General features: G+C 43.4%; 3 protein-coding genes across 4 annotated transcripts; all 3 read right to left on the bottom strand.

The window, feature by feature from the left end:
• Window positions 1–4,298: 4,298 nt before the first annotated feature.
• Window positions 4,299–6,094, bottom strand: LOC143473871 (uncharacterized). Of its 2 annotated transcripts, XM_076971045.1 has the most exons (4): window positions 5,787–6,094; window positions 5,632–5,687; window positions 5,255–5,405; window positions 4,299–5,161 (listed from the first exon to the last, which is right to left on the bottom strand). In XM_076971045.1, the coding sequence occupies exons 2-4, from the start codon at window positions 5,669–5,671 to the stop codon at window positions 4,585–4,587; spliced, it is 768 nt and encodes a 255-aa protein (XP_076827160.1). In that variant the 5' UTR covers window positions 5,672–5,687; window positions 5,787–6,094; the 3' UTR covers window positions 4,299–4,584. The 2 variants fall into 2 exon arrangements, with proteins under 2 accessions (XP_076827160.1, XP_076827161.1); XM_076971046.1 differs by lacking the exon at window positions 5,787–6,094 and having other exon boundaries at window positions 5,632–5,710.
• Window positions 6,095–10,539: 4,445 nt separating this feature from the next.
• On the bottom strand, window positions 10,540–12,500 carry LOC143473873 (apolipoprotein A-IV-like). The gene is made up of 4 exons (XM_076971047.1): window positions 12,287–12,500; window positions 12,137–12,187; window positions 11,658–11,808; window positions 10,540–11,564 (listed from the first exon to the last, which is right to left on the bottom strand). Exons 2-4 carry the CDS (start codon window positions 12,174–12,176, stop codon window positions 11,021–11,023), a joined length of 735 nt encoding a protein of 244 aa, XP_076827162.1. The 5' UTR covers window positions 12,177–12,187; window positions 12,287–12,500; the 3' UTR covers window positions 10,540–11,020.
• A 2,953-nt stretch (window positions 12,501–15,453) lies between these two features.
• On the bottom strand, window positions 15,454–23,621 carry gtpbp10 (GTP-binding protein 10 (putative)). Its single transcript, XM_076970679.1, has 10 exons — window positions 23,436–23,621; window positions 22,042–22,235; window positions 21,557–21,648; window positions 21,175–21,319; window positions 20,354–20,427; window positions 18,607–18,659; window positions 17,806–17,913; window positions 17,633–17,710; window positions 17,016–17,139; window positions 15,454–16,574 (listed from the first exon to the last, which is right to left on the bottom strand). The coding sequence occupies exons 1-10, from the start codon at window positions 23,466–23,468 to the stop codon at window positions 16,291–16,293; spliced, it is 1,185 nt and encodes a 394-aa protein (XP_076826794.1). The 5' UTR covers window positions 23,469–23,621; the 3' UTR covers window positions 15,454–16,290.
• Window positions 23,622–24,421: the final 800 nt, after the last annotated feature.

Raw genomic sequence — 24,421 nt, 5'->3', positions numbered from 1 at the left:
GGCTGCTTACCTGAGTTTAGGACTAGAGCAGAGCCGGAGTGGCTAATCGGGAGATTCGGGAGGATTTCCGATGGGCCGGCTCATGTCAATCTCTAGTTTGGGCCGATTGGGAGGGAAAAATAATTTAGGCATGAAACTCCCGGGCTAAAAAAGGGGCCCACTCCGGCCCTGGACTAGAGGGACACTCATATTAAGGCTGGTTTCCTGTGTTTAAGAGTAGAGGGACACTCAGATTAAGACTGGTTACCCGGGTTTAAGACTAGACGGACACTAGACTTAGTCTTTTCAAACTCCAAATCAGCTTCTATTAATCTTGCAGGTGTAGGTGTAGCTAGCTGTTAGCTAGAGCTGTTTTGTAGGCAATTGTAGCCCACCTAAGATTTGGTTGCTAGTCATTTTTGTCAGACAACTAAAGGACCGTTATACTTTTGAATTAAAGCTATTATATTTTAGAATAACACTTACTTTAGAAGTATGACATGTTGTTGGTTCCTTTGTGTATGTTGTTTCACACTGCATCCTGTAGGGTGCACAGCTGGGCCTCATAAGAGAGAGTATCAGTACCAACAAGACAGAAATCATTAGCGCACTGCCTGTGTCTGACACAGGCTAGCGAGGTAAGCTGGCTAGAGCCCCAGGTTCCCCACCAGGAGTGGAGGTTTTAGGGAGGAGGTTTTAATTATCGTCTTTAGCTGACCGCTCGAGTCACCTGGAACAGTGAAGTTCCTTATCTTGATGCACTGATGGCTCTTCATATCTCACACTGTTAGATGTTCCAGTGACCAGGCCTGTAGGTGTCAGCATGTTGATAACAGAGCACATGCTGTACACCACAGATGTTTGATTTTGTATTAAAAATCAAGTTTTAAGTCTTCTGACACAAGTCAAGTTTCAGGTCTTTGTTCCATCAAAACATCTGCGTGACAGTGCAGTCGGGTAAAGCTGCGTGCGTATATCCCTGATTAAATGCATTTCTGTACCTACCTTATGTCTCATATCTAATGTTGTTTTAGAGCCTGGGGTGAGGCTCAGGGTGGTTCTGTCATGAAGGCGTTCCATACCTGCAGGGCACTGTGGGTGCCCCAGAGGCACCATGCGAAAGGCCAGGACACACAGAACAGAGTCCCAGCAACCTGATACGCCATTACAGGGTATTACGTACTGTTTTGGAAAGCCTGTTTATGAATAAACCTATCAGAGAGAGAGAAATTTAACATAATCTAACATAGGTCTCACCATTCCCTTCAAGCATGGCTCAGAAGTGTTTGGTGATTGGCTGGTTGATGCTTTTAGTACTTATTTTGCACCCGCAGGAGTGAGTCCATGCATCAGCAGTTGGTCTCTAATCCCCATGGAGATGTTTTTTTGAGTATGTGTGTGGTGGAGAGGATTCAAGAGTTGATTCAATTTCAAAGCCTTTCAGTTTCCCTGGGCATAACATTTTTGAAAAGTGCTGGGGACAAAGATTTGGAAGTGTTTGGAAGTGTAAGTGTGTGTTCTCATATTTTGCTAAATACTGCACATTCAATAGGTTTTTGTTGGTAGATATTTATACTTTTTTAGCATAAGATGTTACTCTTGGGTTTCTCAGGCCAACTTGTTCAGAGTAATTACCAGATTGTTACTTGAAATCAAGAAGTGTGCATGGGGAGTAATAACATTGGATGGGAAGGTGTGGGGCTGACCCAGTAAAACCAGTCCTTCACCCTAAAACAGAACATCAGGATTAGAGGACAACTTAATCCTTATCTTGCAGGTTGGCTTTTGACGATGTCTGCAGAAGCAGGTTGAACTTGTAACAGGTCCTAATCTGATGTGTATTAACACATTGGAACACTTTTAGTTCCAAGACCATCCGAGGATTAAGATCACCACATTAGGTTTTGGGTACATAGGTAACCCAAAGACACACCATTTCTCTACACCACGCATCCCTAACCACAGATGTGGGGCAGTGCAGCTGGTTCTGGGGGGTTCTTACTGACATGGTTTGGGTGTTAGAGGGTGTGTGTGTGTGAGTGTGTGTGTGTGTTTGGTGGTGGGTGGTGTTAGAGGGTGTGTCTGTGTTTGGTGATGGGTGGTGTTAGAAGGTGTGTGTGTTTGGTGGTGGGTGGTGTTAAAGGGTGTGTATGTGTGTATGTTTGGTGGTGTTTGCTGTTAGAGGGGGTCTGTGTGTTTGGTGGTGGGTGGTGTTAGAGGGTGTGTGTGTGTATGTTTGGTGGTGTTTGCTGTTAGAGGGGGTCTGTGTGTTTGGTGGTGGGTGGTGTTAGAGTGTGTGTGTGTGTGTGTGTGTGTGTGTGTGTGTGTGTGTGTGTGTTTGGTGGTGTTAGATGGTGTGTGTTTGGTGGTGGGTGGTGTTAGAGGGTGTGTATGTGTGTATGTTTGGTAGTATTTGCTGTTAGAGGGGGTCTGTGTGTTTGGTGGTGGGTGGTGTTAGAGGGTGTGTCTGTGTTTGGTGATGGGTGGTGTTAGAAGGTGTGTGTGTTTGGTGGTGGGTGGTGTTAAAGGGTGTGTATGTGTGTATGTTTGGTGGTGTTTGCTGTTAGAGGGGGTCTGTGTGTTTGGTGGTGGGTGGTGTTAGAGGGTGTGTGTGTGTGTATGTTTGGTGGTGTTTGCTGTTAGAGGGGGTCTGTGTGTTTGGTGGTGGGTGGTGTTAGAGTGTGTGTGTGTGTGTGTGTGTGTGTGTGTGTGTGTTTGGTGGTGTTAGATGGTGTGTGTTTGGTGGTGGGTGGTGTTAGAGTGTGTGTGTGTGTGTTTGGTGGTGTTAGATGGTGTGTGTTTGGTGGTGGGTGGTGTTAGAGGGTGTGTATGTGTGTATGTTTGGTAGTATTTGCTGTTAGAGGGGGTCTGTGTTTTTGGTGGTGGGTGGTGTTAGAGGGTGTGTGTGTGTATGTTTGGTGGTGTTTGCTGTTAGAGGGGGTCTGAGTGTTTGGTGGTGGGTGGTGTTAGAGAGTGTGAGAGTGTGTGTGTGTGTGTGTGTGTGTGTGTGTGTGTGTGTGTGTGTGCGTGCGTGCGTGTGTGTGTGTTTGGTGGTGGGTGGTGTTAGATGGTGTGTGTTTGGTGGTGGGTGGTGTTAGAGGGTGTGTGTGTGTATTAGTGGTGGGTGGTGTTAGAGGGTGTATGTGTGTTTTGTTGTGTTTGCTGTTAGATGGGGTCTGTGTGTTTGGTGGTGGGTGGTGTTAGAGGGTGTGTGTGTGTATGTTTGGTGGTGTTTGCTGTTAGAGGGGGTCTGAGTGTTTGGTGGTGGGTGGTGTTAGAGAGTGTGAGAGTGTGTGTGTGTGTGTGTGTGTGTGTGTGTGTGTGTGTGTGTGTGTGTGTGTGTGTGTGTGTGTGTGTGTGCGTGCGTGCGTGTGTGTGTGTTTGGTGGTGGGTGGTGTTAGATGGTGTGTGTTTGGTGGTGGGTGGTGTTAGAGGGTGTGTGTGTGTGTATTAGTGGTGGGTGGTGTTAGAGGGTGTATGTGTGTTTTGTTGTGTTTGCTGTTAGAGGGGGTCTGTGTGTTTGGTGGTGGGTGATGTTAGAGGGTGTGTATGTGTTTGGTGGTGGGTGGTGTTAGAGTGTGTGTGTGTGTGTTTGGTGGTGTTAGATGGTGTGTGTTTGGTGGTGGGTGGTGTTAGAGGGTGTGTATGTGTGTATGTTTGGTGGTATTTGCTGTTAGAGGGGGTCTGTGTTTTTGGTGGTGGGTGGTGTTAGAGGGTGTGTGTGTGTATGGTGGTGTTTGCTGTTAGAGGGTGTCTGTGTGTTTGGTGGTGGGTGGTGTTAGAGAGTGTGTGTGTGTGTGTGTGTGTGTGTGTGTGTGTGTGTGTGTGTGTGTGTGTGTGCGTGCGTGCGTGTGTGTGTGTTTGGTGGTGGGGGGTGTTAGAGGGTGTGTGTGTGTATTAGTGGTGGGTGGTGTTAGAGGGTGTGTGTGTGTTTTGTTGTGTTTGCTGTTAGATGGGGTCTGTGTGTTTGGCAGTGGGTGGTGTTAGAGGGTGTGTGTGTATGTTTGGTGGTGTTTGCTGTTAGAGGGGGTCTGTGTGTTTGGTGGTGGGTGGTGAGGGTGTGTGTGTGTGTGTGTTTGGTGGTGGGTGGTGTTAGATGGTGTGTGGTGTTAAAGGGTGTGTGTTTTGGGGGGTGGTGTTAGAGGGTGTGTGTGTGTGTGTCTGATGGTAGGTGGTGTTAGAGGGGGTCTGTGTCTAACCCTAGTGTGGTGTTAGAGGGTGTGTGTGTGTGTGTGTGTGTGTGTTTGGTGTGACATGTATTAGTATTTTTTACTAAAGTAGTTTACCATATATACATGCATACAATTCAAACAGTTTATTGTAATATAAATATAAAACATTTAAACATTCAGGCTACATTACAAACATATTCACAAAGAGCTAGTGGCTCTCATCAGCACTACAAAAAGTTGATACAATTAAATATTTCTGGAAATGTACTTATCACAAGCAAAATAGACTTTTCTGGATATTTTAACAACTGCAAATGTATTTAAAGAATATGAACAAGGCTTTACTCAAATTTCTGTTTACATGTCCAGTATGTCCAGTATCACAGATCTGTGAACTAAACAGTCCGAGTGACAAGAGGTCTTGTTTAGTCTTTTAGCTGGTCTTGGAGAAGGACTCATACAGAGCAGCAAGCTGGTCCTTCAGGTTCTGGGCGTAGGGGTCCAGTTTCTCTTTCAGGTCTTCAGCATAGGGAGCCAGACTCTGCTGGACCATTGCAGCTCTCTCAGCAACCTGGGTCTGAAGATCCTCGGTCAGGGGAGCCACAGTCTTCTGGAAGTCCTGCAGGTGTCCCTCCACTTTCTGCTTCAGCTCGTCGGTGTAGGGGCCCAGCTGGGACTGCAGCTCCTTCACTTTCTCCTCCAGGGTCCCCTTGAGCTCCTCAGTTTTCTGCAGAACGGTGGCCTTCAAGGATTCAGAGTCCAGGGTCTCGGCGTAGGGGGCCACGGCCACCCTCAGCTCCTCCACTCTCTGCTGAATCTGTGCCTTCAGATCCTCAGTGTAGGGCTCCAGTTTGTCCTTCACGGAGGTCAGGTCACTTTCCAAACGCTGCTTCAGAACTTCAGCCTCCTTGGTGATTTTGGTCATGATGTCCTGGACCATGGGGTTCATTTTCTTCTGGATGGTGACAGCATACTCACTGGCCACGTTGGCACTTTCTGTAATTCTAGCACTGCAGGAGTAGAGCAAAAATATATGCATATGTATAAGTTTGAGACAAAACTATTGACAAACATGATATTACAAGTCAAACCTTTCCACTTACTTGACTTCCTGTCCCAGTTGAGACTCCTTAATCATTTTCAGAGTCTCCTCAGCAGTGTGTGTTGCCTGGGCAACATAGTCCCAGAAAGCATCAGTGAGTTGCTCCAGCTGGGGTTTGGGCTCATCAGCATAGAAGAGGTTGGCTTGGCAACCTGGTTGGTTGGAAGAAACAAACACTTCAATTGATTAACAGGGCAGTGAATGTATAAGTGTGTGTGTGTGTGTGTGTGTGTGTGTGTGTGTGTGTGTGTGTGTTTGTGTGTGTGTGTGTGTGTTATAGATATATATTTATCATAATATTTAGCCACGTTTTGTGACAATAGTAACACAAAATCATGTATGAAAATGTAATTGTGTAATGAGAAGTTACATTTCTACCTGTGAATACAGCAAGCAACAGGACAAAAGGCACCTTCATGGTTCCTGATTTGATTCTGTAATGTTATAAAAACATTTTAAAACAAATAATCTCAAATTATATGTCCAGGTGAATGTGTTTGAAAATAATTATAACAATTCAGCTTTTGCCTTACCTGTCAGGGGCTGTCTTCTGTCAGATACCAAGTGTGTGTGTGTAGGTTTAACAGATCAGGTCAGTATATATACACAGATGAGATGTGTGTTGTCCTGGAAACTCAAAGTCCACTGAAGTCAGTGCTACATCACAACAGAAAGTCCTGAAGTTCATTTGAGATGTCAGACAAAGGGCCTCATAAAAGCACAGAAACATACACACGCATGCAGACGCTCAAAGTTCAGTCATTAAATTACAACCTTCCTGTGTTGTCAGGATGTTCAACTGCCTGTGATCGTGTAGACGGGACAATTAGAACTTTGATCTCATGAAGTTGGACAGAAGTGCCAGACTTTGGTTCCATACACCTCACCAGGACACGTGTTACCCACAAGAGGTGAAGTGACAACATTACCATCCCAGTTTACCAAATCCTCAATCCCCATCAATCACCAGAGCGACTCCTTTACCTAAGAAATATTTAATAAAATGCCTGACTATACAAATACGTTTTCTGCCTAGCCTTAAATATTGAGATTGTGTCTGTCACACATTGACAGGGTGAGTATTCCATAATGTGCATTTTAGCTCGTTAAGCCCTTAGCAGTACAGCCACATAGTTAGGCATCGTCAGCCTTTGTCACAGATCAGTTCAATCTGGAAGTGATGGACTTGCTCTTCTGCGTCCTGTGAAGATTGTATATTCCTAATCTTTACAATGTTTCTATCCTATCCTAGAAGAATTATTTACATGAACTTCAAATAAGAGACTGGGCTCCATAATTACATCAAGATCTTTTAACAGTTAAAGAAAGTATGACTGGGTTTCCATCAAGGTGATATATATCAATAGAGACTGTACTCCTGACTGCCTAACAGAAGCACTTCTGTTTGACAGGATTAAGTGAGAGGAAGCTTTTCAACAGCCAGTGTCTGATGCCCTTTTTATTATACATAATGTTTTTATGTCCTCAATAATATTAGGCTGATATTTATATTTGTCTTCTGGTTTGGCTGAAATATAAATATAATATTTTATTACCTAGAGGTAGAAAATATAAAGGAATAAGCAACTTGTGTGATACCAAAACTAGCTTTGGTGTATCCTAGTAATACTATTATTATTACTACTACAAAACTATTACTACTACTACTACTATAAAACTAACTTTGGTGTATGCTAGTAATATTACTATTACTACTACTACAAAATTACTACTACTACTACAAAACTAGCGTTGGTGTACGCTGAAAAGTCTCCCTTTATGTTGACAAATTGGTAGCAATCAACAAAACTACTACAACAAACTACTACTACTATTACTACTACTACAAACTACTACTACTATTACTACTATGTCTACAAAAATACTACTACAACAACTATTACATTTACATTTTACATTTATGGCATTTGGCAGACGCCCTTATCCAGAGCGACTTACATTTCTATCTCATTTTTTATACAAGTGAGCAATTGAGGGTTAAGGGCCTTGCTCAGGGGCACCTCAGTCATGGCCTGGGGATCGAACCTGCGACCCTCCGGTCACAAGACCAGTTCCTATTACTTCTACTACTACTACTATTACTATTACTACTACTACAAACTACTACTGCCACTACTACTACTACTGCTACTACTATTACTACTACTACTACAAACTACTACTACTATTACTACTACTACAAACTACTACTACTGCTACTACTATTATTACTACTATGTCTACAAAACTACTACTACAACAACTATTAATACTACTATTACTACTACTACAAAACTATTACTATAAAACTAGCTTTGGTGTATGCTAGTAATCCTACCATTACTACTACTACAAAACTACTACTACTACTAAACTAGCTTTGGTGTATGCTGAAAAGTCTCCCTTTATGTTGACAAATTGGTAGCAATCAAAGTAGCTTTACAAGTATCTGAGTCCAAGCCCCCAGTGAGCAAGCCAAGGGCAACAGTGGCAAGGAAAAACTTCCTTAGAGCATGAGGAAGAAACCTTGAGAGGAACCAAGAATCAGGGGGGGAACCCATCTTAATCTGGCCTACGCCGGTCACTACTACTACTACTACTACTACAAACTACGCCTAATGCTGCTGCTGCTACTACTATTACAACTTCTACAAACTACTACTAATGCTGCTACTACTATTACTACTACTACTACAAAACTATTACTATAAAACTAGCTTTGGTGTATGCTAGTAATCCTACCATTACTACTACTACAAAACTACTACTACTACTACTACTAAACTAGCTTTGGTGTATGCTGAAAAGTCTCCCTTTATGTTGACAAATTGGTAGCAATCACCAAAACTACTACTTCTTCTACTACTACTACTATTACTACTACGTCTACAAAACTACTACTACAACAACTATTACTACTACTATTACTATTACTACTATTATTACTACTACAAACTACTACTACTATCAACCAATCAAATTTTATTTATATGTAGTGCTTTTTACAACAGTTGTTGTCACAAAGTAGCTTTACAAGTATCTGAGTCCAAGCCCCCAGTGAGCAAGCCAAGGGCGACAGTGGCAAGGAAAAACTTCCTTAGAGCATAAGGAAGAAACCTTGAGAGGAACCAAGAATCAGGGGGGGAACCCATCTTAATCTGGCCTACGCCGGTCACTACTACTACTACTACTACTACTACTACTACAAACTACTACTAATGCTGCTACTGCTACTACTATTACTACTTCTACAAACTACTACTAATGCTGCTACTACTATTACTATTACTACTACTACAAACTACTACTGCTGCTACTACTACCACTACTACTATTTCTACTACTATTACTACTTCTACAAACTACTACTACTACTACTGCTACTACCACTACTACTATTACTACTTCTGCAAACTACTACTACTATTACTACTACTTCTACAAACTACTACTACTGCTGCTACTGCTACTACCACTACTACTATTACTACTACTACTACTATTACTACTTCTACAAACTACTACTACTATTACTACTACTACTACTTCTACAAACTACTACTACTATTACTACTACTGCTACTACCACTACTACTATTACTACTTCTACAATCTACTACTATTACTACCACTACTGCTATTACTACTACTACTACTACTATTACTACTTCTACAAACTACTACTACTATTACTACTACTACTACTGTTACTACTTCTACAAACTACTACTACTATTACTACTACTACTACTATTACTACTTCTACAAACTACTACTACTGCTGCTACTGCTACTACCACTACTACTATTACTACTACTACTACTACTACTACTACTATTACTACTTCTACAAACTACTACTACTATTACTACTACTACTACTATTACTACTTCTACAAACTACTACTACTATTACTACTACTACTACTACTATTACTACTTCTACAAACTACTACTACTATTACTACTACTACTACTACTGTTACTACGTCTACAAACTACTACTACTGCTGCTACTGCTACTACCACTACTACTATTACTACTACTACTACTACTATTACTACTTCTACAAACTACTACTACTGCTGCTACTGCTACTACTACTATTACTACTACTACTGCTGCTACTGCTACTACTACTATTACTACTACTACTACTACTACTATTACAACTACCACTAATATTACTACTACTACTACTTCTCTCCTTAGCATCTGTAAGATAGAACCTCCATCAGTGTTTCATTGAAGCCCATGACACTTTTAGAAGGACTGGCTGTGGGGTCTGGCATCCAGCCTAAGCTCCTCTTCCCCCAGCACACTTCCAAACCGAGCTGCACCTCTTAAGCACTACGCCACCTGCACATACCCCGTGAAACCTGTTATTTAATGCTGGAAATGTTGTGAGAAGTAAACAAAGCAGTCCTAACATTTTTGCTCAGTTTGGTCGAAGATCCACTTTGATCCACTTTAGTTAAACCACCTGCCTGTCTTAGCAACCATGAGAAAAAAAGAAAAACTCTGGAGTTCCAGTCCTTTCAAAGATCTGACACAGTTGGTCTACAGCATGCTCATTCCACATGTAAATCACATGCGAGTGCTTTTCACGTGTCCACAACCTGTCAGAAGGTTGTGTAAGTGGCAATTCTGCACTGCACAATAACACTTATGCTGTATTACGCCTGAGTAGCCAAGAGCACCCTAGGAGCAGAGATCTGCGGTATCTCTCCTCCAGGGACTGTCTAATCTACTCTTGATCAGACTTGCTTGCATGTTTTACTTAGACAAAAGTCAACAGGTCATTCAGTTTTTCAGGTCTGACAGTTCTACACTGAAACTACCTGCCAAAGTAAACAAAATGGAATTATGTGTTTACTTTTGTTATTAAGAAGTCAGCCAGCAGACATGCATTTTGATCAAGAGACATAGCGAGGACACGTCTCCTCTCAAACCTCAGAATCACGTGGGCATGGGGTTTCTAAATGCAGATTTGTTGAAGCATGGCACTATTGTCTTTACATAATCCAGAACATTCTTCCACAGAGGGAGATCTTTCGAACATTTCCATAAATCATGCACGTGTGTCACATTCTTGGACACATTTCCAACATAAGTCATTTCAATCAGGCCCCTTCTACTAAGTCTTATTGGAGTATAATAGTGTCTGTGAATTATTGTATACTGAATAAACTAGGTGTTGGAAAGTATTACTTTTTAATACAAATGATATTCCAAAGCATGATGATAGCATGGTGCATATTTTGAAGTATGCACACTGATTTATTCTGATATAAAATACAAAGATTGAAAACATCACATTTGAAGTTTCAGTTCTTACAGATGTTGCTAATACTGCTTTTCTTGACATTTCCTAGCATTTTTCAAAATGTAGCGCTACAGAAAGCATTAATAATTTTACCAAAGAGCTGTTTTCTGCATGCTAACTGTTTTACTGTATAAAAAATCCAAGGAATGAAAATGTGTAATTTTTACACATGCAATTACAAACGCATTCACAATGCACACATAGAGAAAAAGTAAATATCAATGGTATTGTTCTTGCTGGTTAAATGTATTGTGCATTTACAAAACCTTCTGTTTATGTTTTTTCCCTAGATTTGGAAATAATTAGCAGTATTTACTTTTTGGGTCACCAGCTTAGTACAAGTCATGTAATAGAATTGAAGGTTTGTTCAAATGTGTAAGATTTCAGTGTCACTAGTGGAAAAACAGTCCAATGAGTTACAAGAGGTCTTGTTTAGTCTTTTAGCTGGTCTTGGAGAAGGACTCGTACAGAGCAGTGAGCTTGTCCTTCAGGTTCTGGGCGTAGGGGTCCAGTTTCTCTTTCAGGTCTTCAGCGTAGGGAGCCAGACTCTGCTGGACCATAGCAGCTCTCTCAGCAACCTGGGTCTGAAGATCCTCGGTCAAGTGGGTCACAGTCTTCTGGAAGTCCTGCAGGTGTCCCTCCACTTTCTGCTTCAGCTCGTCGGTGTAGGGGCCCAGCTGGGACTGCAGCTCCTTCACTTTCTCCTCCAGGGTCCCCTTGAGCTTCTCAGCCTCCTGAAGAACGGTGGTCTCGGCCACGGCCACCCTCAGCTCCTCCACTCTCTGCTGAATCTGTGCCTTCAGATCCTCAGTGTAGGGCTCCAGTTTGTCCTTCACGGAGGTCAGGTCACTTTCCAAATGCTGCTTCAGAACTTCAGCCTCCTTGGTGATTTTGGTCATGATGTCCTGGACCATGGGGTTGATTTGGTTCTGGAGGGTGACAGCATACTCACTGGCCACGTTGGCACTTTCTGTAATTCTAGCACTGCAGGAGTAGAGCAAAAATATATGCATATGTATAAGTTTGAGATAAAACCATTGACAAACATGATCTTACAAGTCAAACCTTTCCACTTACTTGACTTCCTGTCCCAGTTGAGACTCCTTAATCATTTTCAGAGTCTCCTCAGCAGTGTGTGTTGCCTGGGCAACATAGTCCCAGAAAGCATCATTGAGTTTTTCCAGCTGGGGTTTGGGCTCATCAGCATAGAAGAGGTTGGCTTGGCAACCTGTTAAAACACATCAATCCCTTTAATTCCAGTAAAGTCTGACACTAATTGCGTCTGCATAGGCCACCCTGTGACTTTTTATTGAGTGTTAATAAACATGAACTGTTTTGCAAAAATTAACGTCTGTCTTTCTGTAGGTTCACTGTAAACCTTCTAGCATCTGTTTCAACTTCCATTGACAATGTTAGTATGTGTCAGTCCACAGTGACTGTTCTTGATATGTTATTCTACACATATACCTTTGTTACTGTTATATATAAGAAGTCCACAACAATGTATTTATCATTTAGAATTATATTCTCATTCAAAAGCACAGACTATGAATTACCTGTGAATGCGACGATGGCGATCAGTAAGATTACCTTCATTTTTACAGCAGCTGTAAAGAACAGAGCAGGCAGGTGCATGTCAGTTTACGAGCTCCACACACATTATCATTCATCACAGTATCAGTCGGAGCCCTTCAGAAGGAACTCACCTGTTTGCAGCCTTTTCCTGCCGAATACCCACTCAGCTCAGTAATCCTGGTTCAGTCTGGTCAGCTATGGCAGTATATATAGGCAGGGAATTAGTCCACAACCAAACTCAAAGTCCAACGCTCAGTGCCATGTTGTCAGTCTTTCGGTACATTTTCACATAACGGTCCTGCTACCAGACTGTGGTCACATGACATCGTGCTTCAGACCTAAAATGCTGATGTCCCTGGTTGAACCCTGACGGTTAACGGCACATTAAAAAAATGTAGTTTATAAAAATTCCATACATTTATATAAGCTTATATAAATTCTGCATACACACACACACAAATATATATATATATATATATATATATATATATATATATATATATATATATATATATATATATATATATATATATATAGTTCCAATATATATATATATAGTTCCAATATATATATAGTTCCATGTATATTTATCAATCTTTTTTTTCCTAATGGTTGCATTACACGTTTGAGTAACTTGCTTTGAGCAGCATTATGCATGTGGACGAAACAGCTGAATGTCTTGATAATCTGTGTAAATGTCCTGATAATCTGTGTGAATGTCCTGATAATCTGTGTGTGCTCCAGCAGGGGAAGTGTGAACATCTTTAAGCCCAGATGTGAGTATTTGGAATATCTAGGGCAAACTTGCAGGTGCTCAGCTCTGGCATTCTCTGTGCACTGTGTTCTCAATATTTCCAAATTATCTTTAGACCAGTACATGTGAAAATAACCTTTGTGCTTTCAAAGGGGACAGCCAACCAGCTAACCAGATCCACACTCTACCCTTATCAGTCAGAATGAGATCAGATTTACTGTGCTGTAAATAATACATTTTTTAATGAAATGTTTCATAGCATTTTAAAAGCATTTTGTCACAGACGCAGTCGTCTGTAAGGTCGTAGGAGCATCTGAGGACTCCCGCTTTGCTCAGGAAACACTGCAGTTCCACACGGAGGTCAGCACAAAGTTGACTTCAGCTATGCAAACACGCATACATCTGTCTGGCTGGTACCCATATTAACACACCAAAGACACGTGACTCGGCTGGAACTCAAACCTGCTCTGCAGAATATTGGAGGTTTCTTGTCGATAGTGAGCTCATATTCAAATGTGTTAAAAAACAATAACAAGTTAAAAAGTCAAAATGATTTGCAGCATTTATTATGCCTTCATTAGACAGCAAATTTCAGCAGCTGAAATGTGTTTTCATGCTTTTTTCACATTGAATGATATTAAACGTTTTTCAAAGAGTCTTGACATTTCCTTGTTTACAGAGGAAAGCTACAACCAACCTATTAACTATTATGGTATAACCAAGATAAGGTAACGGTTGATGTTACCAGCCAAGACGTTTCTTTGAAGTTTATGGTCTTCTAGTGATTCATGGAGGTTAAACCTGTGTTAAACCTTCCCAACACCTTATCGCTACTCATCAGCTAGTAGGAGGCGTGATGCTGACCCCCTCTAGCCCTCATAAAGCCAACGTGGGGGTGCAGAGTCCACTGACAACACAGCAGTGGGCATGTCAACCGCCTGTGACACACACACACACACACACACACACACACACACAGCACACGCTCTGCACAGAAACAGAAAATGAGTATATGACCGTACAATTGCTGTGAACCACATCACGCTAAACTATGACGTACTCACCTGTAATTCTCAGGGTCCAAAACACAGCTTTAAAATATTTCTTGAAATGTATATACAGTGGTGATTATTCAATACTCACCACTTGAAACCAAGTCAATTGTTGAGAAATCCCCTTGTGGAATCTAAAAGTGAAAAGATGCCATTTCTACATCATTTGCTTCCCTTTAATAATGTTGTGATACATTTCACTGAACCCTCTGATATAGACTCAAGCAGCACGATCTTCTATGTGTACTATTGATTTAGCTTGTTAGAAAGGCCTTTACTCCAAATGTTTGAAACAATATCAGTGGATCATAGTGAATTAGACCAAGGCTAACTTGTCCTAAGTAGTATAAGATTATCCCAGTCTGTGTCAGTATTTTCAGAATATATTACTCCCTTTTAACCTACAAGTTCATATTTGTATATGACATAAGTACAGTTTTTATATCACATCATTCCAAATGAAACTAGCCATTAACTCAAATAACTGTCACTGCTCCCCTCCCCAGTTATTATGCTGATATGTGTTTTCATTTTTCACCCTCACATCTCTTTCCTTTATTTAACCAGCATTCTTCACCAGCATCGACCCATCACTCACTCCTACGTCCTGCTGGGACAGGAGTGGTCATAGTTCCACTAAACATGTCCTATCTTGCCCTGCGAGTGTGACACCGTATGTACTGTAATGTTGCTAATGTTTTGATAGCGTGCGAGTTCAACCCTCCAGACTAGTGCAGTGGCTGCACTTATCAGAGAGACCGACCAGCGGACACAGGAGCTGCCTTGATCTTCAGACTGCTGTGTGGTGGCCACATGTTTACATGTGTGTGATTTTTGTTTGTGTGTTTACAATTGTTTATCCGGCCTACCCACAACCCCCCAGAACCAGTGACCCGTTTGTAATTTAGCTGCGATTGGCTGGGAAACATTCACGTTGAAGTTATCGTGAGTTGACATTTGACGGACTTCGGTTCTCCAGCAGTCACGTGAGGTGTTTCCACTTAAAACCAATAATGCCAGTGTCACCGTTTCACCGATACCTAATACAATATTTAATATGGATGTGTGTTTTATGTGTTGTGATTTGTCAGCCTTATGAGAGCCACATTTACCATTTTAAGTCCACATGCTGAGAAACACGTCGGCATGGAAAGTAGCTGTCTGGACTAACAAAGCAACGAAACAAACCAGGCCAAGAAACAAAACAACAACCAGTTGTTCAGTTACTTATGAAACAATGGAGCTGTCCCGACCAAGAACTGTGCTTTCTCTTTGTAACATGCTTTCGTTGTGCCATCTTGTGGTGGGCCACTGGTACAGCACGTGAACAGTATTCTGCCAGAAAAAAATATCTAAATTATCGAAATCAGGTGTTCCAATCCCTTTCATGGACACAGGTGTATACAATTAAGCAGCTAGGCACGCAGACTGTTTTTTACAAGCATTTTGTGAAAGAATGGGTCTCTCTAAGGAGCTCAGTGAATTCTAGCGTGGAAGTCACCTGTGCAACAAGTCAAGACAAGAGGTTTTTATTGTCATTTCACCTACATACGGAGTACACAGTGAAACGAAACAACGTTCCTCCAGGACCATGGTGCAACATAAAACACAGTGCAGACAGAACATAAGTGCAACACAAGTACAGACAGACAGTACAACACAATACAGACAGTCCAGTATACAAATCCTGTCGTGAAATTTCCTCACTCCTAAATACTGTCAGCTGTATTATAAGAAAATGGAAGTGATTTGGAACAACTGTAATACAGCCATGAAGTGGTGCGACACGCAGACTGACGGAGCGGGGTCAGTAGACTGATGGAGCACATAGTGAGCCAATGCAGATGCATAAATATAAGAGTGGAAAATGTACCAACTGCTTGAGTCAAGGCTCCCAATATGAATGATGTTACACTTCACTAATCCAGCAGAGGGCAGCACTTTCCTCTATCACATGTACAGCCATTCACAACCTGTACATTTTTTAAAGATATGAAATCCAACACTAGGAACTTCACACACTAGCATAGAAACACAACAAAACAAATATATATGTATTATATGTGAACAAAAGAACATCAGAAAACAACAGTTTTTACAATGTGGTTTATTGATCAAAATATAAGTGTAAAGCATATTAAAGTCATAAATATTCATCTGACCTCTTCATGACATCAAAAGAATTACACAGGAGAGCAGACACGTCTCTGATGTCCCCAGAACCTACAGCTTTGAAAAGGGTCGGGCTATTATCAGAGTCTATCTGGAATACTGCATTACCTGAGGCCCTTTCAGGCCATAGCAAAGTAGCGGCTCTAGGGGAGGGGCTCTAGGGGGTGGGATCTAGGGGAGGGGCTCTAGGGGAGGGGCTCCGGTGCTGGGCGAGGCTGCCCCCACACTGGGGGGCCACCACGGGGACCTCCCTCCTCAGCTCCTGTAACCTCCCTGCATGTTTGCTCCTCATCTGCGCGGCGTCCTGCTCTTCTAGCGACCGGCGGACGAGGTCTCGGAGACGGGGAAGGCTGTGTCCGGTCAGGGCGGAGACGGGGACGGTGTATTTGAAACGGGGGAGACCCGCGGGGACCATGTCCTCGGCGAGGAGGCCACCGTGCTCTGAGAGAGGGGAGAGGGGTGAGAGCAGAGGGTTTGGTCAGTCACCCCTTAAAGTTCACCCACGACACACATGCAGGGGGGGGTCGCGGGACACGTTGGTGGGGCTGTAAAATAGCCTCCCTTACACCCCCATGAATCACTGACATCCCCATGAGAAATTCATCTAGATTTTTTTCCTCGTCTTATCAAATGAACAGTGGGAGTAAAGTCCTGACACGTGTCTACCAGCATCCAAAACCTCACATGCTGCTGTTCAGAGAATTTCAGCTGCTTAGGGTTCCATCTCTTTAAACACCTCAGCGGGCGAAACTCGGTACACACCGCCACCGTGCCTTGGCTGAACTTGTCCATGGCAGGTGGTGGTATGGAAACACACAGCCTTCAGAATGAGTCTGTGGCCAACATGCTGTCAGGCTGAGAGGGGGCGAGCGGCTTTCTCACCCTCCCGGTTCTCCAGCTGGGCCTCCAGCTCTCGGAGTTTCGTCTCGGCCTCCGGCAGGTCCATCTTGTTGACCACCAGGATGGCCGGCTTAGCCACCAGCTCCTCGTTGTACAGTTCTAGCTCCTAGTAGAAGCCAAAACTCAGGCTAAGATTAGGGCTCGGCGATATGATTCTCCACTTGTATTGAACGATACTTAAGCTTTTGACAATATTTATCAGTCCATAAAATGTACCAGTGATTCCCAGTCTGGTCCTCAGACACCCTAAAGCAGTTTCTCCTCTATACCATATTCCAGTAGATCACAATACACCAAAACCAAGTAAATGAGGAACAGAGCAAGGAAACTGTGAAGTGATTAGTGCCCCCTGGGGGCTGGACTGAGAAATGCTGGGTCATACTGCCACATCCAAACACTTACAACAATCTAATCAACAAACAAATATTCTGCCCCACCTCTACTGGAATGCAATCAGCAGTTTAGGTACAAACATGTCTTACCATGTACTGGTGCTTGCATGAGGAACGCGGTGTTGTTAGAGGTTAGCACATAGAGGCTGTAAGTGAAGGTGGAGGTCAGGTGGAGGTCGGGTGGAGGACTAGGCCTCCTGGTCTTACCTTACTCAGCAGCTGCACGGTCTCAAACGCGGATCTGAAGGGCGTGTTGTTGGCCAGCTGGAACCCGCAGACGTCCACCTGCAGGATGGGAGAGGAGCGGGAGATGGGTACAGCTTGCAGGCGGGCTGGTGAGAGACTTGGCTTAGCCAGACACACAGATCGCTCCGACGCACCACGAACAAGAGCTGCTTGGTCCTCTCCACGTGCTTGAGGAACTTGTGGCCCATCCCTCTGTTCATGTGGGCGCCCTCGATCAGGCCGGGCAGGTCTGCCACGCCCACCTGCGACAAGACGCACAGGCTGGTCACACGGCCTTCGGAGGACAGACCGCTTAATCACTGTGTGGATCTTCCGGGACACTGCATCAAAGCTTCACTGTACCGATCTCCCGGGTCACTGCATCATAGCTTCACTGTATGGAACTCCTGGGTTACTGCATCATAGCTTCACTGTATGGATCTCCATGGCCACTGCATCATAGCTTCACTGTATAGATCTCCATGTCCACTGCATCATAGCTTCACTGTATGGATCTCCCTGGCCACTGCGTCATAGCTTCACTAGTCTGAAGATGACTGGGTCTTACTGCTTTTTCTGTCTTGCTGGTCTTCCTTGGTCATGAGCGTGATGTTTAATTGGACGGTTCCCATAAGTGTCCACGAAGGCATGTAAACATACACAGGTAAAGTTCTAGCTGGGCCATAGCTCAGCCTAGCCTAGCATAGCATAGCCTTGAAACCACTACACACTGATGTACTAATGAATCATTGCAGGGACAGCTGTTAACCGTCAGGGCGAAAGTGAAATGAAGTAGGAACAGCTCATAATATGGCCTGTGGGATTATATGTGGGATTAGGGACGGCTATATACATGAACCCTCTGGTCGCCACAGCTAGACGGCAGCTCTGGTAGGGCAAGAGGATGAGGGGTGTGTCAGGAAGGCGTGGCCGAACACCTTCAGGGAGGCCATTACCTGCTTATGGTCAGCGTACATCACTTTGCCAATCTCAGGTCTCAGAGTGGTGACTGGAGAAGACAGAAAATAGGACTGTAAACACTCATGACACTGCAGTGCATGCTGGGAGTCTCGGTGACACGTGCTCCCAAGGTAAAGGCTGTAAAGAACACGGGAGCATGCACCGTTCTTCAGAAAACGATGGCGACGTTCAAGAGGGCACCTACTAACGTTACAAGACCAACTGGGCCAATGGTAAGACAGCATCTAGAAGATGAGCTACAAGGCTCCTAAAAACGATGCCTAGCCTGCAGATCCGACAACAGCATTTGCTTTGCGGTGGATTCATGGCTCTTCTCTCGAGGACACGGGTCATGCCACAGTGTGCCGAGAGGCCTCGGCCCGGAGCCTCTGCTGTTTGACTAACGATCCCATAGAGGTCTGCTCACGCCCGCTGAGCACCTCTTGAGGCCTGTAGATCGGACACGTCCTAACAAGCGCAGAGGTTGCCAGGTGACAGCCAAATGAATCCACTGTGCAGTAGCTAAAAAAAAACCACACTTGCACCAAAAATAGCACTTTTGTTTCAGGCTGTTATTGTAATTGATGTTCCCAAACCATGTTACCAAACTATTCGCCTGACCATTATTGGAAAACTGGATCCTGGTCAGTTCAGTGGTCATCTTTTATTGTTGTGTTTTATCTGTAGTAGCTACAAGGGTGTATGAAATTAATTACACATTAACTTACACTCACCTGCCCCTTTATTAGGTACACCTTGCTAGTATCGGGTTAGACCCCCTTTTGACTTCAGAACTGCCTTAATCCTTCGTGGCAGAGATTCAACAAGATACTGGAAACACTCTTCATCCATGATGCGAATCTCCCGTTCCACCACATCCCAAAGGTGTTCTATTAGATTGAGATCTGGTGACTATGGAGGCCACTCGAGTAGAGTGAACTCACTGTCGTGTTCAAGAACCCAGTGTGAGATGATTCGTGCTTCATGACATGGCGTGTTATACTGACTCATCAGACCAAGCAGCATTTTTCCAATCTTATATTTTGGTGAGCCTGTGAGTTGTAGTCTCAGTTTCCTGTTCTTAGCTGACAGGAGTGCCACCCAGTGTGGTCTTCTGCTGCTGTAGCCCATCCACCTCAAGGTTCGACATGTTGTGTGTTCAGAGATGCTCTTCTGCATGCCTCGGTTGTAACGACTGGTTATTTGAGTTACTGTTGCCGTTCAATCAGCTCAAACCAGTCTGGCCATTTTCCTCTGACCTCTGGCATCAACAAAGCATTTGCACCCACAGAACTGCCGCTCACTGGATATTTTCTCTTTTTCTGACTATTCCTTAGAAATGGTTGTGCATGAAAATCCCAGTAGATCAGCAGTTTCTGAACTACTCAGACCAGCCCGTCTGGCACCAACAAACATGCCACATTCAAAGTCCTTAAAGCACCTTTCTTCCCCATTCTGGTGCTCGGTTTGAACTGCAGCAGATCGTTTTGGCCATGTTTACATGCCTAAATGCATTGAGATGCTGCCATGTGATTGGCTGATTTGATATTTGCGTTAATGAGCAGTTGGACAGGTGTACCTAATAAAGTGGCCAGTGAGTGTATGTTCAGATTAATATCTTGATTTACATCTTTGGCAAATTTGTGTGCTGAAAGTATGTAGTAGTTGTGTGGTAGTTGTGATTGTGTGGTGGTTGTGAGGCGGTTGTGGTTGTGTGGTGATTGTGTGGTGGTCAGCACTCACAAGGGTAGCTGGCGATCTGTGGGGTAGCGTGAGACAAAGCCGTCAATAAAGAGGATTTACCCGCATTAGGGAACCTGCATTAAAAACAGGCAGTTACCAGTATATTCAGGAGTTACATGAGATACATGCTGCAAGATTCTTTTTTGTTTCTTTGATTGTTTAAGGCACATGATGCCTATACAATGTATCTCTTTAAGTAGGCTGGTTTGTTCTTAATTGTTAAAGTGAGCAGTATCACTATGGTGAGATCCAGAGATCTCAGAGACCTTCAGAAAGACGGTTGTAAATGCATAATGAGTCTGGGAAGGGATCTCAGAACTTTGTACAATAAAACACAGAATCTGACATGCTGCGTGTCACCCACAAAGTGGGAAAAAATGAGCACTTATTAGGTTTCTAATCAATAGCTCTGAGGTGGGGCTTAGTGTACTTCAACAGCTATATCCCAACAATCTTCATGAAACTTGATGGGCTGATAGACCACATGACTGTGAGGTTGAACAAGTCAATGCAGGCCAACATTGTTCAACAGAGGGCGCTATAACATCGCATCTCATGAGCCATTAGACCATTGAGACAATGACTAGCCAGTGACTTGCGGCCTTAGGCAGTAATTAATTCTTCATATTGCTTTCTTCCCTCATAGAGATGTTTAGATACACACTTGAAACTCAGGCTCAGCGCCATTCTCAGAAACCCTCAATTTAGGCAAAAACTGCATGTTTGAAACACTGCAAAGTGAGAAAACAGGGAGAGACGTCCTGTGTGTACTGTAATGGTGTGAGCACAAGTTTGAGCGAGTGATATTTGATGCATCTTACCCCACTAGACCCATGTCTGCGATGAGCTGAAGATCCAGACGGATCTGGTGGGTCTGACCTTTACTGGGTAAATACCCTGAGTTCAGAGACCCCCCTTGACCCCCTCTGGCCACCAGAACCTTGTCCCCTTTGTGGTTCAGCTGCCCTGCAGTAAAAGAGAAATTGTGGCTTTGTGTTACAAGATGGCACAATAACAAAACAGTAACAAAAATGGTGCAAAAACACAAAACACCTGAAATTGAGACACAATAGGAGAAGAGAAACTTCTGGAAGGAGCAGGGGAAACACAGAAATGACAATGACACAGTGCAGTGTGGCTCAAGGACCCGGCTGGGATCACCTACACTACTGCCTGACCCTGCCCAAGTGGGTGTGGCTTTACCTAGGACACACCCCTCATCTGTGGTCACAGTTATGCCAACTGGAGCAGAGATTTCCACATCCTCCCCTTTTGCTCCTTTCAGTGCACGGATGCTGAAAACAAGAGAAATGTCACAAAAAATACAATCTGCACGTGCTAGTGCTAAAACACAAGGCTTGTAGTGTTACTGTCAACACTCAAGATGTTTTTTCTGGTCTCAGATATTTCTGGGAGTTTGGACATGTCTGCCAACACCACCACATTTTGCTCTCTTAGTTCATTGGGGTTTTTCTGTCTATTCATCACAATAATGTCAGAGGAACCAAAGCCCTAAACCAAAGCCATTAAAAGGAACCTTAAATATTGCTCAGCAATGAACCAACACCAAACTAATTTGGACTGGTACTCTGGTGACATTTTCATTCCCAGGTATTAAAGAGGCAGGCACGGAAACAGGCTAAACAAATAACATTTCAGGACTGCAGAGTGCCAGTTGGTCTACAGACCTGCTGTTGCCGCCCACGCCTGCGACGAAGCGTTTCTTGGGATATCTGTCTTTGATCCGTTTCAGGGTGATGCCATCGTTAGCCACCACCCACACGTCTCCTCCACTGCCACCCTGCCCACCCAAACGGGGCAGCCCCATGCCACCACCGCCGCCTCTCACGTACAGACGCAGGTTATCCACAAAGTTCCCATACTGCAATCACAGAGTTGGAAATCAAAAGTAGAAAAAAATATTCAGTGTCTTCCATTACCGCACCTGCGTTGTGACTACGCGTGATCACATTAGCTGTCTGGTGAGCAGCGTCCCTCCATGAACACTGCACAATTAAAAGAGCTTGTGTCTGCCTCTAGGACTAATTCACGTCTGTTTTGCAGTGGTGTTTGAAGTACACAAACCACATACTTGAGTTAAAGTACAGACACAGTACTTCGAGCAGAAGTACTATTAGAACTCCTCAATTTAGTCCTCTACTTGAGTTAAAATACAAAGGTATTCACATGTACTTAAGTGCGTTGCTAAGGCAGTTTGCAGTTAAGACAGTGTATGCCATTCAAATACAACTGACAATTCACATTTTATCTGCTGCCCGGAGGAACGAGCTGTACCTCCCAGTATTGATCAGGCTATCAGATTACACTTAATTAGTTAATGGCCACATAAATCATGACTTTATATCATCTGAGAGAGAAGCAGCGTTGAAGACGTGACTCTCATACGACCAGGCGCTAACGTTACCTAGGTAAACTAGCTGAAGTTACCTAGGTAGGCGAGCTGAAGTTACCTAGGTAGACTAGCTGAAGTTACCTAGGTAGGCTAGCTGAAGTTACCTAGGTAGGCTAACTGAAGTTACCTAGGTAGGCTAAATGAAGTTACCTAGGTAGACTAGCTGACGTTACCTAGGTAGGCTAAATGAAGTTACCTAGGTAGACTAGCTGAAGTTACCTAGGTAGGCTAGCTGAAGTTACCTAGGTAGGCTAACTGAAGTTACCTAGGTAGGCTAGCTCAAGTTACCTAGGTAGGCTAGCTCAAGTTACCTAGGTAGGCTAGCTCAAGTTACCTAGGTAGGATAACTGAAGTTACCTAGGTAGACTAACTGACGTTACCTAGGTAGGCTAGCTCAAGTTACCTAGGTAGGCTAGCTCAAGTTACCTAGGTAGGCTAGCTCAAGTTACCTAGGTAGGACAGCTGAAGTAATATAGGTAGACTAACTGACGTTACCTAGGGAGACTAGCTGAAGTTACCTAGGTATGCTACCTCAAGTTACCTAGGTAGACTAGCTCTGCGCATGAGCGTAACTGACGGAACCGTCCGTAGTGCATTTAACCTGCTAGTGTTTGCGTTAGCTAACCACAGACCTGAGACACAGACGGCACAGACACAGCGCATGTTTACCTTACGCCAACACACCCGGCTAATCCAAACCATGGTCACGGCTACTACAGCTATTATAGTTATTACATTCCACACGACTCTGAATGATTTAGGCTACCGCTACTTGTTAGCCAGCATTGCTAACGCAATCATAGCCGAACCGCGTGCGTGTGTTGTGGAGTTCCAACACGGAGTGATCCGGCGTGTAGTGTAGAGGCGCTATTGGACGAAAGCGCTGTCAATCACACTGAGTCGGTCCAATCACAGTCTTCCGTAAGATGGTACAGCGTGACAGGCGCATCGTCGCTCATTCTGCAAAACACGTCGATAACGTTTTGGTCTAAATTGATTATTAATTTTTACAGGGTTTTCAAGGAAAGTTGTTGCTGTGGGTATATTATCACTTACATATATGAATTTTTAAACGTCAAACAAATCATTATCCATTATTTACAGTCTTATCGTAAATTATGATTAGCTATAAATTATGGATTTGATTACTGTTAAACATTATGTTTATAGTGACATGCCACTTCTAGCTGAAGTGCATAACACATTTTCAACGTCAACAATCAATAAACCCTTTTTCAATAGCCATTCAATAGCCAATAATAAAGATCACTCCCAAGCGGACGTTAAATGAGTTTATAGGTCTAAGGGGGGAGACTTTCAGCATACTGTTAGATAACTGTTTTCAGGTTCCAGCTTCTGTGTGTAATGGATATAAATAAATGATCGGAGCATCTTACAGGCAGATTAACGACAGAGACAGACATCACACTTTAAGAAACCCAGAACGCAATACTCCAATAACCCAGCATAGTTTACTACCCCAACCTGTACGTCTCTGCAGTCTGCTTAGGTCTGTAGTCCCTGGCACATTTTTCTAACAAAACAAAACAAAATGACTAAGGACAGGACTATGTGAATACTCCAATTTATTTATCATAACTAAAAGTAGGCCTATGCTAAATAAATATCGTCCATATTGTAATTGTAGAAACCGT

This window comes from Brachyhypopomus gauderio, chromosome 13, assembly GCF_052324685.1.
Source record: "Brachyhypopomus gauderio isolate BG-103 chromosome 13, BGAUD_0.2, whole genome shotgun sequence".
Lineage (NCBI taxonomy): Eukaryota > Metazoa > Chordata > Actinopteri > Gymnotiformes > Hypopomidae > Brachyhypopomus > Brachyhypopomus gauderio.
Note: the sequence above shows the minus strand (reverse complement) of the source record. Positions and strands in the feature narration are given on the sequence as shown.

Coding starts and splice junctions, on each gene's coding strand:
- LOC143473873 (XM_076971047.1), bottom strand. CDS start 12,176: ATGAAGGTAATCTTACTGATCGCCATCGTCGCATTCACAG. Junction 11,809..12,136: donor CGCCATCGTCGCATTCACAG/GTAATTCATAGT, acceptor GTGTTTTAACAG/GTTGCCAAGCCAACCTCTTC. Junction 11,565..11,657: donor CAACTGGGACAGGAAGTCAA/GTAAGTGGAAAG, acceptor CTACTCCTGCAG/TGCTAGAATTACAGAAAGTG.
- LOC143473871 (XM_076971045.1), bottom strand. CDS start 5,671: ATGAAGGTGCCTTTTGTCCTGTTGCTTGCTGTATTCACAG. Junction 5,406..5,631: donor GTTGCTTGCTGTATTCACAG/GTAGAAATGTAA, acceptor CCAACCAACCAG/GTTGCCAAGCCAACCTCTTC. Junction 5,162..5,254: donor CAACTGGGACAGGAAGTCAA/GTAAGTGGAAAG, acceptor CTACTCCTGCAG/TGCTAGAATTACAGAAAGTG.
- gtpbp10 (XM_076970679.1), bottom strand. CDS start 23,468: ATGGTTTGGATTAGCCGGGTGTGTTGGCGTAAG. Junction 20,428..21,174: donor GCAGACATGGGTCTAGTGGG/GTAAGATGCATC, acceptor TTTTTAATGCAG/GTTCCCTAATGCGGGTAAAT. Junction 16,575..17,015: donor CCAGCTGGAGAACCGGGAGG/GTGAGAAAGCCG, acceptor CCCCTCTCTCAG/AGCACGGTGGCCTCCTCGCC.